Source organism: Crotalus tigris, unplaced genomic scaffold (assembly GCF_016545835.1).
Source record: "Crotalus tigris isolate CLP2741 ecotype Arizona unplaced genomic scaffold, ASM1654583v1 scf7180000024416.509849, whole genome shotgun sequence".
NCBI classification, from domain to species: Eukaryota; Metazoa; Chordata; class Lepidosauria; order Squamata; family Viperidae; genus Crotalus; species Crotalus tigris.
The window spans coordinates 1-18,949 of record NW_024100582.1 but is presented as its reverse complement, the minus strand read 5'-3'; the positions used below and the strand labels follow the sequence as shown (position 1 = coordinate 18,949).

At 46.3% G+C, this 18,949-nt stretch overlaps 2 protein-coding genes across 2 annotated transcripts; one reads left to right on the top strand and one right to left on the bottom strand.

The window, feature by feature from the left end:
- Positions 1 to 25: 25 nt before the first annotated feature.
- TREH (trehalase) lies at positions 26 to 15,322 on the top strand. Its single transcript, XM_039329754.1, is given in 15 exon segments — positions 26 to 384; positions 1,771 to 1,871; positions 2,163 to 2,310; positions 2,896 to 2,984; positions 3,062 to 3,161; positions 3,287 to 3,379; positions 3,566 to 3,745; positions 12,423 to 12,601; positions 13,198 to 13,398; positions 13,582 to 13,775; positions 14,195 to 14,303; positions 14,497 to 14,609; positions 14,823 to 14,876; positions 14,973 to 15,152; positions 15,272 to 15,322. Coding segments are annotated over 15 exon segments (1,887 nt in total). The 5' UTR covers positions 26 to 289.
- Positions 15,323 to 16,203: 881 nt separating this feature from the next.
- On the bottom strand, positions 16,204 to 18,926 carry LOC120301970 (pleckstrin homology-like domain family B member 1; the record flags this gene model as incomplete). Its single annotated transcript, XM_039329825.1, has 6 exons — positions 16,204 to 16,558; positions 17,231 to 17,316; positions 17,419 to 17,638; positions 17,912 to 18,058; positions 18,357 to 18,447; positions 18,610 to 18,926. Coding segments are annotated over 6 exons (1,002 nt in total), but the record flags the coding sequence as incomplete, so codon positions are not given.
- Positions 18,927 to 18,949: the final 23 nt, after the last annotated feature.

The window sequence follows — 18,949 nt, the reverse complement described above, 5'->3', positions numbered from 1 at the left end:
ACTTGCGCCATCAAGCTCTGAAGCTGCTCTTTGGGGGCAAAAGGAAGGGGCCTAGGAGAGGAACATGGCTCTGCAAAGGGCTGGGAACATTTCCCTTCTTTCTTTCCAGGCAGCTAAGGACTGGGACAAGCGGTGGCAGGCATAGCTGTGGGGGCGGCCCGTCTGCATACCAGCCCTGGAGCAGCACTGCCCAAAAAGCAGATGAAGAGCTGGGTGTGAAACTGCAGGCTTGCTTTGTGGGCATTGCCTGGAATGGTGGTGCTGCTTGGCACCCAAACGTTCAGCTGAAATGCTAGATCCAGTGGGGCGGGGGTTCCTGGTCATCTGCACAGCTCTGTGGTGGTGGCAGGTGATGGCAGGCAGCCTTCCACCTCCATGTGACAGGTGAGTTGAGGAAGCTGGTGGGGCACCTTGGGTACAGCTGGGGCTATCTGAGGCAGCATTTCCTGTAAATTGCCTTGACGAGGCAAGGCCTGACAACCCTGGTGCCAATCTTACTGAGCCACAAAGTGCGCCCAGGGAGTTTCTGCCACCAATCATCCTGGAGGATAAAGGAGTGGGAAGGACGGGTTAAAGGAAGAGAAAAGATGGTTGCCTTAGAGCAGTGGTTCTCAACCTTTTAAATGCCGCGACCCCAACCGGTCGTAAGTCGAGGACTACCCAACTGGTCGTAAGTCAAGGACTTTGCCTGGGAGCGCCGCGCATGCGTGGTGCCGCCCCCTGCGCTGGTCGAGGCGTAGATGGCAAGCGGCGGAGACGGAGCAGGCCGACCACCGGCTAGGCCACCAGCTGGCCCAGCCCAAGGCAGGTAAGGGACCCGCCGGGCCACACGCGTGCCAGCAACCCTCCCTGCGCCCGTCGGCCTCCCACCCCTGGCCCTCTTTTACTTACATTTTTAGTAGTTGCTCAGCAGGGAGGAGTGGAAACTTTCAGACAGCTCGCCTGCAGACAATTTGCAGCACCGTTTGCAGAATGGGACTTTTGGCGGGCTCAGCAGGACAGAGACAGCCTAGACAATTCCTATTGGCTTTTGAAAGCCAATAGAATTAGACTCTATTCAAGAGAGTCTATTCTATTGGCTTTCAAAAGCCAATAGAATAAAAGGGAGTAGCACAGCTACGGAAAAGGGGGGGGAAATGGTGGACTGCGTTTGGCGACCCCGTGAAATGGTCGTTCGACCCCAAATGGGGTCCCGACCCACAGGTTGAGAACCGCTGCCTTAGAGGGTGACTGGATGTGTTTGAGGGGAACAAAGTTTGCCCCCAGTTGCTAATGAAGAAGCTGCTGCTTCAGCATTCTGTTGAGGCTCCAGAATTCTTGTATGTTTTCTGGACGGAGCGGCTTTTACTGATTAATGATCCACCCAGATCGGTAACCTGTACCATAGCTGGTTCTGCAAGACAAGAAGGAGGAGCTATTCTTGAGATGGCAAGGGTGTGTATGCTCAGAGTTAAAGGGAGTGCCCTGCCAGCTTGGCAGCAGACTCCGGGGCCAGGGTGCCCCAGAGCGGCTCTTCCATGCCCTGTAGGGAGAGGGAGCTTGGCAGCTTTGCCCTCTGCAGTGTTCCTGGTCCAGATGTAGGGGAAGGAATGGAATTCGCTGCCCAGAAGATGCTTGGTGTTTGGGGCCTTGTCCCTTGGGAGCCTGGCTGTGGGCATCAAGGAGCAGCTGTCCCCTACCTTGCAAAGCCTTGGCTGCTGGTGGCACCGTGGTGGTGTTTCCCCCAAGGGCATTGCTCCTCTGCAGAGCAGTTCTGCTCTTTTTTTCCAGCCGCATCTACTGCACTGGAGAGTTGCTGCAGCAAGTCCAGCTGGCCAGGCTCTTTCAAGACGACAAAGACTTTGTTGACATGCCACTGAAGTCCAATCCAGGTGAATGTCCACCTCTACAGCGCAGTCCTCTTCCTAGTGCCAGAGTCGCCCTGCTTTCATAACAGCCCAACCACTTGGAGAGACGGACCTGAATGTAGAAACTGGCTGTATGCAGAGGAAAGGCTGCTGGCCCTGCCGGTGCTATGCTCAACCTGAGCTTGCCAGCCAGGTGCTTCAGCTGCAGAGCACAGGCTTCCTGGGCCTGAAGTGTGCTAATGCAAGCCTAGCCCCTCCTCACCCCTCTACCCTAGAGTGAACCTTGACCAGATCTGCTAGATCCCATTCTTCCAGATGTGGTTCTCAAGCAATTTGAGGAATTAATGAATGCCACACCCGGTGGGGCCTTACCCAAACTGCAGCTGGCACAGTTTGTGGGGACTCACTTCTTTCCTCCAGGGCAGGACCTGGAAAGCTGGATACCTCCAGACTGGACAGATAGGTACAGTTACACCTGGAAGGGGTATGGTGACATGTTTCCTGCTCTCAGAGATGGCACCATACTGCCCCGTGCAGTGTATGAGTTCTCAACTAGGATTACATTTCTAGAGCACACTGACCACCCTCCAAGATGGGCATTGGCTCCTGGCCCTATTCTGCTATGGCATGTTGGTCTTTGAGATCCTACAAGCCCACCTATTTCCTGAGGCCACTATTGCCACTTCCTGGCCTCGAAGATGGCCCCTCCCAACTTTCTGGTCAGTTTCCCGGCAGCCAGCCAATAGTCAGTCCTCTATTTCTGAATGGCCAATCTCCTGTCTCTGGGAAAGCCACCAGATGCCCCCTGCTGTGCTCCTGGCCTGCCCCCTGAATTGCCTGGGAATCTCTGCTCTGTGAGGTCCGGGTCTTCCAAGGTACCTTGCCCTTTCTCTCTTGCTCAGGGTGGGAATGGGAGCCTTTTTCTTCCAAGGCCTTGGGGGCACTACGCAGATTGCAAAGTGTGCGACATTTTTCTCCCTAAATCCTTACTGGGGATTGACATCGCATCTTGAATGGCTGCCTTCCGAACCTCCTGGGCCCCTTGTAGCATCCCCCTCAAGAGGATTTCAGATGAGAAGTTGCGGTCCTGGGCCCAGGTCCTGAACGCCAAGTGGAAGCAGCTGGGCAGGCGGGTAAGTGCTAAAGCTCAGCCATTGGGGGATGCAGAGGGAGGCTACCGTGCCCTCAGCAGAAGCTGCTCCATTTCCCTTCAGGTGAACCCCAATGTTCAAATGCTCCTTGGTGTTACTCTCTGATCTATGTGCCAAACCCATTGATTGTGCCTGGGGGCTGGTTCCATGAATATTACTACTGGTGAGACATGTAGAGGGCTGGTGGAGGACCTTTGCCCCAACCCACAGGCTTGGCCAGCAGAGGCCCCTGTCCCTCAACTCCCTTCCTGCATCCACACATGGCTGCCGTTTTCTTTCCTGCCATAGGGATTCCTTCTGGATCCTGGGAGGCCTCCTCCTCTCCAACATGACAGCTACAGCCAAGGGCCTCATCCAAAACTTCCTCTATCTAGTCAGCCAGTGAGCGTTGCCAGGAAAGGCAGGGTTGGGAAGAGGGGTTGCTTCTCCTTCTGCCTCAACTCCCAAGGAGCAGAGGGGAAACCTGCTGGGTGGGCATGGGCAGCTACTCTGCTAGCCTTGGGGGGAGCTGGTGGGAGCTGGCCCTGCTGCCAATCCTCTTCTGAGCCATGTGCTTCCTGAGAGCAGATTTGGGCACATCCCAAATGGCGGCCGGGTGTACTACGAGCATCAAAGTCAGCCGCCACTTCTCACCCTAATGATGGAGAGCTACCTGAGCTACACAAACGACACTGAGTTTCTACAGCAAGTATCTTTGAACCAACTGGTGACCAGGACTCTTGGGCTGCAGTTTAGCTTGCAGAACTGGCCATAATGGAATTCTTGAATCACTTCTATAGTATTTCTTCCAAACCCGAAGTAAAGAAATTCTTTTTTTTTTTTTTTTTTTATTGAAAGTTTTATAAATTTTACAAAAAAGGAAAAATAATACAAAACAAGAGGCAACATATACAGAAAAATAAAACTAAACAATACATATATTAAATAAAAAAAAAAACAAAACCCCATCCCCCAGCCCTCCCAAAAAAAAAAAAAGGAAAAAAAACCCTCCCTTCCCCCCCCCCTGAGCTTCCCAGAGCAGAATATAGGCTTAAAAAATAAAAATAAATATTAAATTAAAAAACTTTATATTTATATATATAAAAAAATTATCTATAATATATATGAAAATAAAACTTATGAAAAAACTATATAATATTTTTGTATACCCAATCTAAATTGTATAAATTTTATCCATTTATCCCAAACAGCAAAAAACTTCTCTTGCGTTTGTTGCTTTAAGAAAGCCGAAATCTTTGCCATTTCTGCCAGATAAGCTACTTTAAGAAACCATTCCTGCAATGTAGGCAAAGATTCCTTCTTCCAGTATTGTCCTACTAACAGCCTAGCGGCTGTGATCAAGTTTAACATCAATACAACCTCCTTTGTATCACAATCTGTAACAATACCTAACAAAAATAATTGCGGAGTAAATTTTACCCTCCTTCTAAAAATTCTCTGGATATTCCACCATATTTTAATCCAAAATGCTTTTATCTCTCTGCATGACCACCAAATATGATAATAGGAAGCCTCCTTATAACCACATCTCCAACATTTGGGTTGCACGTCAGGATACATATAAGACATTTTTTGTGGATCAAGGTGCCATCTATAAAACATTTTATAAAAATTCTCCCTTAAGTTCTGTGCTTGAGTAAATTTGACATTTCTCACCCAAATAGTTTCCCAGGTGTCCAATGAAACTGGCTCACCAAAATTCTGCGCCCATCTAATCATACAATCTTTAATTAGTTCCGTTTCTGAGTCCAATTCAACTAAAACCCCATAAATTCTCTTAATGTGGGTTTGTCTTTGATCCTTCAGTTGCTTAATAAGATTTTCATCTTCTCTAAGAAAACCCACCTTACAATCCATCTTCCATCTATCTAATAGTTGCCTATATTGGAACCAAGAATAAGTAAAATTTTCTTGTGCTAACTCTTCCCGTGATTTTAATTGCCAGTTTTGTCCATCCCATTTAAGTAACTGTCTATAAGACACCATATCCATTTTAACCCCTCTTTTTATTCCTTCTATCGCATGCCAAGGTATAGCCCATAATGGTACTTTAAAATCACTTTTATAATATTTTCTCCAAATCCTAAGTAAAGAAATTCTTAAAATATGAGATTTAAAAGCCCAATCTATTTTTTTATTAAATATTAAATAGGCATGCCACCCATAAAGTAAATCCCATCCCTCTAAGTAAAGTATCTCAGAATTTGTCAAATTTACCCAATCACTAATTAATGTTAAAACCACCGCATCATAATATAATTTCAAATTTGGTACCTTAAGTCCACCCCTCTCACGGAAGTCTTGCATAATTTTAAACTTAACCCTTGGTTTTTTCCCTGCCCAAATAAATTTGTTGAGACCCTTCTGCCACTCATTTAAATTAATCTCATTTTTCAAAATTGGTAACATTTGAAACAAAAAAAGAAACTTGGGTAGAATATTCATTTTTATCACTGCAATTCTTCCCATGAGGGATAATTGCAACTTTTCCCAATTCTTCAAGTCCTTCTGTACCCTGACCCACAACCTTTCATAATTATTTTTAAATAATTTTGCATTAGAAACAGACAGCATCACCCCCAAATATTTTACCTTATTAACAATCTCAAAACCCGTCAAGTTGACCAAAATCTGCTTCTCCTGACTCGACATATTTTTAGGTAAAATTTTAGTCTTATTTACGTTAATCTTAAAACCCGAGACCAAACCATAATGATGAATCAACTGTAATAAGTTTACTACAGAATAATCAGGTTGCGACAAAGTAACAACCAAGTCATCCGCAAAAGCTCTCAACTTATATTCTTTTTTATTAACATATATTCCTTTAATTTCCTGAGACTCTCGAATTTTGATCAATAATATTTCCAATGTTAAAACAAACAACAATGGCGATAAAGGACACCCCTGTCTAGTACCTTTCTCTATTGTAAAAACCTCCGACAAACCTCCATTAACAATAAGTTGTGCCGTTTGTTTTTGATATATTACCGTAAGGGCTTGTAATATCTTTTCACCAAAATTCATTTCTTCCATTACTCTTAACATAAAATGCCAATTCAATTGATCAAATGCTTTTTCAGCATCTAAAAATATGAGCCCTGCAGGAACTTGGTTGTTCTTGTCTAAATATTCTAGTAAATTAATAATTTGTCTGACATTATTTTTCATATACCTTCCTGTTATAAATCCTGATTGATCTTTATGCACAAGATGATGCACCACCCTCATAAGCCTATTTACCAAAATTTTTACAAATATCTTATAATCCACATTTAAAAGAGATATAGGCCTGTAATTTTTTGGTAGGGTAAGATCTTGATCCTCCTTTGGAATCAATGATATAAAAGCACTACGCCATGAAGGAGGAATCTCTAAACCCTGTAAAATACCATTAAAAAGATCATGTAATGGTTGGATCATCTCCTCTATTAGAACTTTGTAATAAACAGCTGTTAACCCATCCGTACCCGGTGCTTTCCCTAATTTCAATTGTTGAATTGCTGAGGTAATTTCCTCCTTAGTAATTAAACCATTAATTTCATATTTCTGATCCTCAGTCAGTTTAGGAAAACTTGCCTCAGCTAAATATTTATTTATATCTAGCATTTGTATATTAGTAGATTTATATAGGTTTTGATAATAATCCAAAAAAGATTTTTTAATCAATTCCTTCTGAGAAACTAATTTACCCTTATAGTTTATTTTCTCTATTATTCTTTGTCTCTGTTTCTTTCTTAATTGATAAGCCAACCATCTCCCAGGCTTATTGGCATTACAAAATGTATTTTGTTTCATAAATAATAAGTTGGTTGCAGCTTGGTCTGCTATCAACATATTAAATTGTGACCTTAATAACTTTACAGATTCTTTAATACTCTCATCAGAAGGATTTAAAATCAAAGCCCTTTCTTTTAATTTAATTTCATCTTCAAGTTCTCTACGTTTCTGAATCTGATTTCGCTTATAAAAATTATTCATTTTTATCAAAACACCGCGCATAAATGCTTTACCTGCATCCCATACCATTGACATTGAAGTCCCCTTATACATATTCAAAGCAAAATAGTCCTTTAAACACTCCTTTAGTTTTTGAACATTCTTTTCTTGTCTAAACAAATTTTCATTAACTCTCCAGGATCTTCTTTCCTCTTTCTCTTGAATCAGCTCCATCCAAACTGGACTATGATCCGTCAGTGATCTAGGAAAAATCTTTACATTCTTTACTTTATTATACAAGTCCGTGGTAATCAAGAAAAAGTCAATTCTTGAAAAAGATTGGTGTCTATCAGAAAAAAAAGTAAAGTCTCTCTCCTCTTGATTACGTTCCCGCCAATAATCCCTTAATTCCCAGTCTTCTTTCATGTCAAAAAAGGCTTTAGGTAGCCTTGCTTGTTTAAGAAAAGGAGAGGAACCTTTCTTATCCCTTAGTGTATCTAAGACACCATTCCAATCACCCATTAATACCACTGATCTATAATCAAGCAAAGTTATTTTTTGATGTAACTGTTTATAAAATTGTTCCTGTTGTTGATTTGGAGCGTAAAGTCCAACTATAAGTACTTTCTTACCATATATACCAAGTTCAATCATCACATATCTCCCCTGGGGATCTGATTCTACCAGACAAGCTGGTAGGTTTTGTTTAACATATATAACAACTCCCCCTTTCTTCCCAGGAGCAGGAGATATAAAATGAGATCCCAAACGAGCATTAACTAAATATTTCTGGTCTTTAAGTAAAATATGAGTTTCCTGTAGACAAATAACATCATTGGTATGTTGCTTCAAATAATAAAAGATTTTTTTCCGTTTCTGAGGAGAATTCAATCCATTAACATTCCAGGTCAAAAACTTTGCCATCTCCCTTGGCACGCAGCCTGGAGAAGACACCATCAAAATCTGACAGAGCTGCGTGTGTTGCATAACTCTTGGGTCTTGCTCCTCCCACCGGCGGTGAAGCACTTCCAGGAGAACTCTCTTTGGGCTCTTTTTTACGTTGCTCCTTCTCTTTACGCTTATAGGCTGCACGAGTCATCCTCTGCTCTTTAGCCTCCGTCTGGCGTTGCTTTGCCGCTTCTATCATCCCTGCGGAAACCAAATCTGATGCCTCAGATTGCTGCTCAGCTTCCTTACCACTCAAAGATTTCCGACCAGATGAAGTTGAGCCTACACCCAGGACCGAAGTATAAAAATCTCTAGCTTTATCAACTGTGTTCAATCTGTAGCGTGTCCCAGCATGGCTCAAAACAATACCCATCGGAATTTCCCATCTAAATGGCATCGATCTAGCTTTAAGCTCATTGGTTAAAAAAGCAAAGTCTTTTCTACTTCTTAAAATTTTGGATGGGATTTCCTTTAGAATGATGACATCTTGGGCGGCAATCTGAAATCTTTTGTTGTAAAAGGCTTGTATAATCTCATTCCGCAGGGACTTCTTTGTAAAGTAAATCACCACATCTCTAGGCAAATTCTTCTGCTTAGCAATCCAGGAGTTGAGTCTATAAATTTTTTCCACTTCTCTCTGTAATTCTCCTTTATCCATATCCAAGGCCAGCGCCAGATCAGTAAGGACCACCTCCACCAAATCTTGATTGATATCTTCCTTGAGGCCTCTAATCCTCAGGGCATACTCCATCTGTCTGTACTGAAACATCAAAATATCTTCTTGTGAGGAGTCCACCTTCCTTTCCACGTCTTGAATTTTGTCATCCAAAGAGTCAACTTTGTCTTCCACTTCCTCAAGCCTTGCGTCGAGCTTAACCACCACAGTAGCCAAACCTGAAACAGCTGCCAATATATCTTGTCGTAGTTCATTATTATTTTCTTGCAATTTAGACTTTATCCCCGTTATCTCTTCTTTGAGATCAGATTTAATTTCTGATTTAATCTGTGAAACAAATTGAGTCATTTCCTCTCTCATTTGAACTACAATCTCTCCCATTATGCCTCTAACCTCTTGTACTGAAAGTCCAGGTAGAGGAGGGGAGGGTGGTGGCTGAGCCGGTGGTGCATGTTTAGATTGTTGTTGTAGCTGTGCAGTGGAAGTTATAGGAGAAGAAATAACCTTGGGTGCTGAGGAAGGCTGCTGCCTCTTTGAAGCCATTTTAAAAAGCACAATTGTCACTTCCCTTTCCCCTCCAGCCAAAAAGGGAGGAGGAAAGAAAAAAAAAATTTTTTTAAAAAGAGACAAACTATAGTCATTAAAAGTCCAGAGTAAATCCAAAGAATAAGTAGTAAAAGAGCAAACAGTTCAAAAGAAAAAATTCTAAACCAAAAGCAAAAGCAGAAGCAAAAAACAGTCCTTAGAAAGGGAAAGTAAAACAAAAGAGAAAGGAAAAAAAACTCCGACAGTTTCAAAACGCCATCTTAAATCCTTTCACTAGTATAACAAAAAAAAGGAGGAAAAATAGTAAAAATCAAAAGATAAAAAAATAAACACCTAAAATATAACAAAAAATCCTTTAAACTGCTCCGTCCGTTTAAAAATTACTCACCAAAATGCTGTAAACACGGAGATAGAAGCGGCGGTTTCTTTTGCTTCCTAGGAAGCAAAAACAGCTGGGAGGCGGAGATCAGCAAGAGCTCCGAGGGAACACTCCTTTCACCCCCTCTAGAAATAAATCCAGAGGGGGTTCAGGGGTTCTACCTCTACTCTTGCGTTCTCTGTCCCTTCCCTTTGCCCGGGAAGGGATTTCCGAGCCGCGGGCCAGCTGATGCGCGCTGCGCTCCGCGGCTCTGACACTTCCCCAGCTGGACGGCTAAAAGCTAGCCGCCATCGCCGTCGCCTCCCACCGGAAGCTCAAGAAATTCTTAAGATATGAGATCTAAAGACCCTATCAACCTTTTTATTATAAATTAAATAGGCATGCCATCCAAAAAGTAAATCCCATCCCTCCAAAAGGAGTATATCTACATTTGTTAGATTAACCCAATCACTAATTGATGTTAAGACCACAGCATCGTAATACAATTTCAAATTCGGTATCTTAAGTCCACCTCTCTCTCGTATATCTTGTAAGATTTTAAGTTTTACTCTTGGTTTTTTTCCCTGCCCAGATAAATTTATTGATACCTTTCTGCCACTCATCTAAATTTGCTTCTTTCTTTAAAATAGGTATCATTTGAAATAAAAAGAGAAATTTTGGCAGAACATTCATTTTAATCGCTGCTATTCTCCCCAAAAGGGACAATTGCACTTTTTCCAATTGTCCAAATCCTTTTGTATTCTAACCCACAGCGTTTCATAATTATTTTTATACAGTTTTGAATTGGAAAGCAGATAGAATAACACCCAAATATTTTACCTTATTAACAACCTCAAAGCCTGTCAATCTAACCAAGGTCTCCTTATCCAAGTTGGTCATGTTCTTAGGCAATATTTTAGTCTTATTATTATTAATTTTAAAACCTGAAACTTGTCCGTATTGATTTATCAATTGTAACAACTCCATTACAGAATAAGTTGGTTGAGATAATGTAACAACTAGATCATCTGCAAAAGCCCTTAATTTATATTCTTTTTTATTAATTTCTATTCCTTTTATCTTCAATGAGTCCCGAATTTTAATCAATAAAATTTCCAAGGTTAACACAAACAGCAATGGAGACAATGGACAACCCTGTCTAGTCCCCTTTTCAATTGGGAATACCTCTGATAAACCTCCATTAACTATAAGTTGTGCCATTTGTTTTTGATAAATAGCTTGAAGGCCTGTAAAATTTTATCTCCAAAATTCATTTCCTCAACCAGTCTTAGCATAAATTGCCAATTTAATTGATCAAAAGCTTTTTCAGCATCTAAAAATATCAATCCTGCAGAAATTTGATTGTTCTTATCCAAATATTCTATTAAATTAACAATTTGTCTGACATTATTTTTCATATACCTTCCAGTTATAAAACCAGTTTGATCCATATGTATTAATTGGTTCAACACAACCATAAATCTATTAGCTAAAATTTTCAAAAAAATCTTATAATCTACATTCAAGAGAGATATAGGGCTATAATTCTTTGGTAACGTAAGATCTTGGTCTTCTTTTGGAATCAAAGATATAAAAGCTCTGCCCCAAGACAAGGGAGTCTCTAAACCCTGTAATATATTATTAAAAAGTTCCCTTAGAGGTTCTGTCAGCTCATCTATCAAAGTCTTGTAATAAATTGATGTCAGTCCATCAGTACCAGGTGCCTTACCTAACTTTAATTCTTTAATTGCTGTCACAATTTCCTCCGTGGTAATTAATCCATTGATTTCTTGTTTCTGATCTTCTGTTAGTTTAGGAAAATGAGCATCTTGTAAATATTTATTTATATCTAAAGCCTGTACTTTCCTACCCATATATAATTTTTTATAATAATCTAAAAAAGATTAAATCCTTCTGAAATACCAATTTACCTTTATAATTTATTTTGTCTATAATTCTCAACTTCTGTTTCTTTCGCAATTGATAGGCCAGCCATCTCCCTGGCTTATTAGTATTACAAAATGTGTTGTTTCATGTACAGTAAGTTAGTTGCAGTCTGATCTGCCATTAACATATTAAATTGCGATTTAAGCAGTTTTATAGATTCCTTAGTCTTCTCATCTGTAGGATTCAAGATTAAAACTTTTTTCTTTTAATTTAATCTCATCTTCCAACTCCTTACGTTTCTGCACCTGTTTCTGTCTATGAATCTTATTCATTTGCATCAAAACCCCACGCTTTACCTGCATCCCATACCATTGACATTGAAGTACCCTTATGCATATTTAAAACAAAATATTCCTTTAAATGCTCTTTAAGTTTCTGAACATTCATCTCTTGTCTAAACAAATTTTCATTCAACCTCCAAGATCTTCTCTCCTTTTTTTCAGTAACCAATTCCATCCATACTGGACTGTGATCTGTCAATGTCCAATGTCTTTACATTCTTTACTCTAAAGTATAAATCCGTTGTAATAAAAAAAAAGTCAATTCTTGAAAAAGATTGATGTCTATCCGAAAAGAAGGTAAAGTCTCTCTCTTCCAGATTGGGTTCTCGCCAATAGTCTCGCAACTCCCAGTCCTCTTTCAAATCAAAAAAAGCCTTAGGTAATTTAGCCTGCTTAAAAGAAGTAGAAAGTCCTTTTTTGTCTCTACATGTGTCTAAAATTCCATTCCAATCTCCCATCAATATAACAGATCTATAATCCAATAAAATCAATTTTTGATGCAACAACCTATAAAATTGTTCCTGTTGTTGATTTGGTGCATACAAACCTACTATAAGTATTTTCTTACCATACAGTCCCACTTCAATCATAACATATCTCCCTTGAGGATCAGAATCTACTAAACAAGCTGATAAATTTTGCTTAACATAAATAACTACACCCCCTTTCTTCCCAAGAGCAGAAGATACAGAATACTAACTGGCCATTCTTGGTATCCAAGAACACCAGGATCCCCTTCAACCTTTCTCCCCTTCCCCCCACCAGACCAGAGTCCTACATGAAAGATATCGAGCTGGCAGTGGGCTTAGAGGAAAGTAATTGCCTGATCAGGCTCCTGGTGAGGGGAATGGCTTGGAGAAGGCGTCGTGGAAAGGATATTGATGTAATGGCAGAGGCTTGCCAGCTAAGTATGAGCAGCAGAGCACATAGCAGAAAGCAGCACATGCAATTATTGTCTCAATCAGCACAAGAGAGCTTTCAATCACAACATGTACAACAACAATCCCATTTCATTCGGCCCCGGTCAAACTCCCCTTGAACAATTTGACCATTTTTGGGTATCACATCTTAAGAAAGGTTTAGGAAATCAAGTCAGACATTAGAGGCAAAGCACAGGGCATAATTTTTTAACTAGCTGAAAGGGTGTCTCACACATAAGAGGACTGGGGCACTTTTGTGTGATCTCTGAAGGCCAAACATAATCACAGGAAGGTAATTGCCCATCACATGTTAAGGAAACCTTTTCATAGTAAGAATAGTTTGGCAGCAATGAAGGTGTTGTGCTTCATGGGCATCTAGCCATCCATCCATCCACCCGCCCACCCACCCATCTGGGGTGCTTTAATGTGAATTCCTAGACTGGCTGGGAGTTGCCCTTGGGAACCTCAGGGCCTCTTCCGTCTCTAGGATCCGAGGAATGGCAAGCAACCTGCCTCCTGCCTGCAGCTCTTGTGGGCAATGTTGGAGGCCGCTGCTTCCTGTTTCATCACCTGTTTCCCTGCAGAAGCCCAACAGGGCTTTTGGGCAGAGCTGCAGAGTGCGGCTGAGTCGGGCTGGGATTTCTACTCCCGCTGGTTCTTGCCAGGCTCCCCACCACTGCAGGACTCACTACAAGGCACCAGAGTAAGGGGAGTTGTGCCGGTGGATTTAAACGCCATTCTTTGCAAAGTCGAGCAGCCGTTAGCCACTTTCTACCAAGTCCTTGGTGAGAAATGGGGCAAAGTGAGGCAGCTGCCATCAGCTCCCTCATGGGGGGGGGGTGTTGCCTCTTGCTTGATGGCTGTGTGGCCAGGGAAGGCTCGCTTGGTTCGGGGGCCCTGGTGAGCTGCCTGTCTGGGGCGTGGAGGGCAGGCCTGCTCTGAAGGAGGGTGCTGCGTGCCCTCTCCAGGGGATGGTGAGAAAGCGAGCTGGTTCTGGGCTGCGCGGAAGCAGCGAGTGGCTGCCGTCACTGCTGTCCTGTGGAATGAGGATGCTGGTGTCCTGGTGCACAACCGGGCCTTCTACCCCTCCAAGCTAAGCCCCCTGTGGACTGAGTGTGGCATGGATCTGCCCAGGACAGAGAAGGCACTCCACTACCTGGAAGTAAGAGGCAGCTGTGGGTGGCCAGAGATGGATGCTGCCTGGACAGCTGGTGGGGAGCTACTGAGGCAGGCATCCCACAATTCACCTGGACAGATTCTGGCTTACTTCAGGGGAGCACTCCTAGTCTGGGGGGGGGGGGAATCACAAAGTCAGGCAGCAGAGAAAAGCTCCTTGCCTACCTGTTCTTCCCTCACTGCAAAAGCCCCAATGTCCTTCTTGAGGGGGAAGCCAGCACACCAGTGGGCAGACTGGTTGGCAGCACCAAATGCTGGTTTCTCCACTATAGGGACTGAACTTTACTCCCTAGTTGCACCTTTTGCCAACCCCTGGAATCGGGGCCAGACAGGATAGGGCATCTCAGGGCAGCCTTTCCTCTACCCACCATCACTGGCCCTCTTCTTTGTGGGTGCCTGCCGGAGAGTTCGGCCCTATCCTACACTAACGGACTGCCCACCTCCCTGACACAGATGGGACAGCAATGGGACCTTCCAAATGCCTAGGCCCCTGTCCAGCACATGGTGGTCTTAGGTGAGGAGTCCTTCCAAAGAGTCTGGGGTGCTTCACTGTGTCCTTGGTTCGCCCTGCATCCTGCCTTTCCAGCTTCTGCAGGAGTCATTCTCCTGCCCTGTTCATCCAGGCGACTCTCCCTGCCAGCCAAGCCCTGCAGAGCAGTGTCTCCCTGCTGTAGGCCTCAACTGACAGCATTGCCCTGCCCTGCCAGGTCTGGCCAAATCCTCCTCTCCCCGGGCACGAGAGCTGGCCTTCAGCCTGGCTCAGCGCTGGCTGCAGATGAACTTGGCTGTCTTTGAGAAGTATGGAGGTATGTTTGAGAAGGTAAGGTGGCCTTCCTGGGCATCTGCCTCTTCCACACAGCTTCCCTGTCTTCCGCCACCATCCCCAGGCCATAGCTGGCTTCTCCCTCATTTCTCCATCCCTCCCAAGCATGGAGTCTCCAGTGGAGGTCCTCTCCCACGGACCTCTATGCACTGGTCCTCAGGGTAGCTTAGCCTGGAGCAGCCATCATTGCTCACTCCTTTTCCTTTCTAGTATGATGTCGAAGGTGATGGGAAGCCAGGTGGTGGTGGGGAGTATCCAGTGCAGGTAAGAGGTCTTGATAGGTGACATTCCAGAGGGAGGGGGGAGCAGCTTCTGACCAAAGGGGCCCACTTGTTTGATCCCTCTCCTGTCTCTCTGCAGGAAGGGTTTGGCTGGACGAATGGGGTGGCCCTGCAACTGCTAGATCTGTATGGAGAGCAGCTCACGGCTGCCAGCTCTCTCTGCTCTCCCTCCTGGCCCTGGATTGGGGCCTGCCTTATCCTGGTCCTGTTCTCACAGCTTCCTGGATTGTTTTCGGTGATGGACCTGTCCAATGGGAAGGTAGCCATCTCCTTGGCTTGGCTCTCGAATCCCTCTGATGGTGTGCCCAGCTTCAGCAGAAACAAATGTGGTGTGTTGCATACCTGCACAGCCTATAGGAGAACCCCTTCTCTCCTCAGTCGTCCCTGGCAAGTGTGGGCCAGACGGTGGTGCATATGCATAGGCAATAAAGTTCTCCAAGTACACATGTCAGTATTTGTCCTCACTGGGCTGGTGTGGCTGTTGTTCTAGGCAGAGCGAAAACAAATGTATTCCAGCAGAAAAGGGAACCAACGAGGCCAAAGGGATGACCCAGGTCAAGGCCATGGCTGGAAAAATCCCAAGGGAAACCTGGAAAGCCAATGGTCCAGTCAGGTTTGGAATACCGAGGCAGATTACTGAGTATAAATGTAAAATTGCTTCTCTAAGTCCCAGCGACAGCTTTAAAAGGGACGGTGAATCCAGAGCCACAAGGCTGCGGAGTTGGGGGTGTTCAGGCTGCTTGCTTGGGAATCATAGGAAAAGCATCCTCCCCCCATCCTGATACCCAGTTCACCATGTTGGAAAATGGTTCCAGATCTGGACGTTGCCCTTTTCCCGCCCAAATCATGCCAGTTAAGGGGGCACCCTCTCTAATCACTGTGCAGCCCTCCTTGCAAGGGTCCTCGTCCTGGAGAAACAGAACACAACCTGGCCTGAAGGGGGCTGAGTGCTCATTGCTTTTTCTTGGGTTTGGTCTTGACTGTAACTTGCAACCTTAATTCGATTGAGCGGTTGTTTAAATGCAAAAGGACCATATGCATGAAAGTATGCAAAAGGCTATTTTGCTTTCGTGTCTCTTGGCTGCAAAGACTCCTAATCAACAACTTCAGCCATCCCCAAGCTGCAAGGGGGAACTGTCCCGTTCTTCTGCATTTTTTTAAAAAGAGCAGAAGGCCAGCACTGTAGATGTGAGACCCAAGATGGATGACCTTCTGGGCCAAGGGGAGAAGAGTGGGGGGGGAGTGGGGGGGGGGGTTGTGGGGTAGCCAGCCCTGCACTGGAAAGCCTGATGGTGGTGGTTCTATGTCTCTCACACCTCTGAAGCGGGGGGGGGGGGGCTTCCTCCTGGAGTCTAGTGAAAGGTAGGAGAAGCTGCTGGCAGGGCCCCTGCTTTTGCCACTCGCGTGCCCGTCCCAGGCACCTGTGGCAGAGGAATCCATGCCTGCTGGCGGAGGCTGTCCATGGGAAGCCCTTGAGGGAGAGCTGCAGCTCTGCCCTCTGGCACTGTTCATGGCTCTGCTGCCTCAGCTCAGGAACTGGGTGTAGCCTTCAGCCCCTGTGACAATGACATCCATCCAAATGCGCAGGGCTTCTGCCGAGGGGGCCACCATGTAGTAGAGCCGGTCGTGGGTCTTGATGCAGAAGGTTAGGGCGGGGTTGGGGCTCTGCCGAGAGAAGAGAGAGGCTGCCCGGGGTGCCTCCTACCACCCTAGACCCCCTTCTGGCAGCAGGCAGAGCTAATGCTAACCCCAAGGAGGGCACTTGAACCCGCTCCCTGCCCCTGGCCTACTTAAGGGCAGAGAAGAAGGCAAACGTGGCCCCCCAGCCCTAAAAGGGAGGGCCCGCAAAACTTCCCCCAAAGAGAAAATGGGGAAAAGCTGCTCTGTGCTACAAGACGGACCAGGACCAGGGACTACGGGCAGGGCAGGCAAGGAGTCACATGGCAGCTGTGCAATGCTAGAGCTATGGGCAAGCTTTGCCCAGGCAGTCAAAATATGCCCCAAAGATGCCCACTCTTCTCCTTGGGGCCCAGCATTAGCATTCAGGAGATGTCAAAGTTGCCTCTTCCCTGAGGCTGAAGGAGTTAGGGCCTGAGCCACGAGGAGGTTGACTGAGGAAGTGGTGCCACATTCTGCCCCTGGTGCTGCCCCCCCCCCCACCCAGTTCCTAAGGAGTTTCAGCCCAAATATTCTCCTCCTGGATGGCTCTGTTAGCTTGGGGATTCAGAACCATGCAGGGTTGCTGGGCTAGCCAGAGGAAAAGGACAGGCTGGGAAGGAAGGAAGGTCTGCGCTCAGAGTGCTCCCCTTGCCACCTCACTGCCCAGCTGTGTCTCACCTTGGCTGCGCATCGGAGGTGATCGTAATAAACCTCCTCAATGGCCTGGAAATAGATGAGGCCTTTCAGCTTCGCCTCATGCTTGTCTGCAGGGGGGAAAGGAAGAGGGAGACAGCTACACCCAGTCCCAGGGCCAAGAGGAGCAGCAAGGCAAGAGGGCCAGCTGTGATGGGAATGGGGAGCCTCACCCACGTAGTAGGAGAGGGTGTGCCGCAGGCGGTCAAAGACAAACCAGCGCTTCTTCCAGGACCGGATTTTGCCTCCCATCTTGACCAGGTAGCCTTTGCACAGCTTCTCCGAGAGGATGACATGGTTGCAGGTGTCCACGCTGTGGCCGGAGGATTCGATGTGCAAGCGCAGGTCAAAGTCCTCTTTACGGATAGGCAAGTAACGGGTCAGGGGGCGAGCCTGCAGAACAGGGTGCAGTGGAGCAGGCAGCAGGGGCCAAAGTCCTTTTGCCTCCCCCCAACCACTGTGGCCAGGAAGAAAGATCACCTATCCCAAGCTCCGCGCTGGCCTCCCAGACAGCAGAAAGAAGCCCCCCCGAGATCCCTGCCCCATCCTTGGTCAGGTGTGCAGGATGACTGGCCTGTGCTGCCAGGGCAGTAGCGCAGACCTTCCCTCTCTGGGGGGAACATGGCAGCCCTGCCCTCTGAGGGTCCTGGAGGGGCTCCTGCACACCTGAGCTAGCTGCTTCTCCCGCATCTTGACCTCCCTCTCAATCAGCTGCTGCCGCTGCGCTGTCTCATCCTGCAGCTGCCGTTCCAGCTGCTCCCGCCGCCGCCGTTCATCCTCCAAGGCCTGGTGACGCAGCTCCATCTCTTGCTCCTGCCGGAACAAAAGGGTGGGCCACTGTGCCCCTCCCAGTACCACCCACCCTGCCCCCAAGGTCCACAGCTGGATATCCAGCCCTGGGCAGGAGCTGCCCACCACCCAGGCCCCGCCATCCATGCAGCCCTGCCATTTGGGGAAGGGAGTGGAGACAGACTTCACTAGGGAGAAAGGAACCAGCCATCTCTCGAGCCCCCTCCCCAACTAGCTTGCCAGGGTCAGCTGATGAGGAATGGCTGTCCCAGAACGCTAACTTGGGGGGATCCCCATCCCGAGACTTCTCTCCTGCCCTCACTCGCGACTCCATCAGGCGGGTCCTCTCAGCCTGGGCCTCTGTCAGCAGCTTCTCCATCTCTTCAATCTTCCTGGCATCTGCCCCACTGCCACTGCAAGGCCAACCGGTTGTCACTGCCTGCCTCCCAGCCCACCTCTCTCGGATGTGGCCTGCACTTAGCAGCAGGTCAGCAGCACAGCCCACCTAGAGGCCAAGCGAGAGAGCCTGGAAAGCGGGCAACTCTAGTCGGACTCTGGTGGTGAAGGGAGCTGACCTGGAGGTGTTGTCCGGGGAGCAGGCGGAGTTCCCGCTCACAGAGAGGTTGGTCTCCAAGCTGTCCGAGCTCTCTAAGCTGAGGGTATCGTAGGCTGGCTCGGGGTTATCGGCCGGTTGATCTTGGCCCGGGAAGGGGTGACGATGGAGAACAGAGTGGGGCACAAGGGGGAAGAAGAAGGCACCTGCCTGGAGCAGCTGGCATTCCACTGTGGTCTTGTGCTTCAGGTCGGCCAGGCGCTGCCATTGCTCCTGACCTGCCTGATGTCCTGCAAAGAGACCCAGCAAAAGGAGACTCAGCACCAGCAGGACTTCACCCAGTGTCCACCCACCATGAGGGA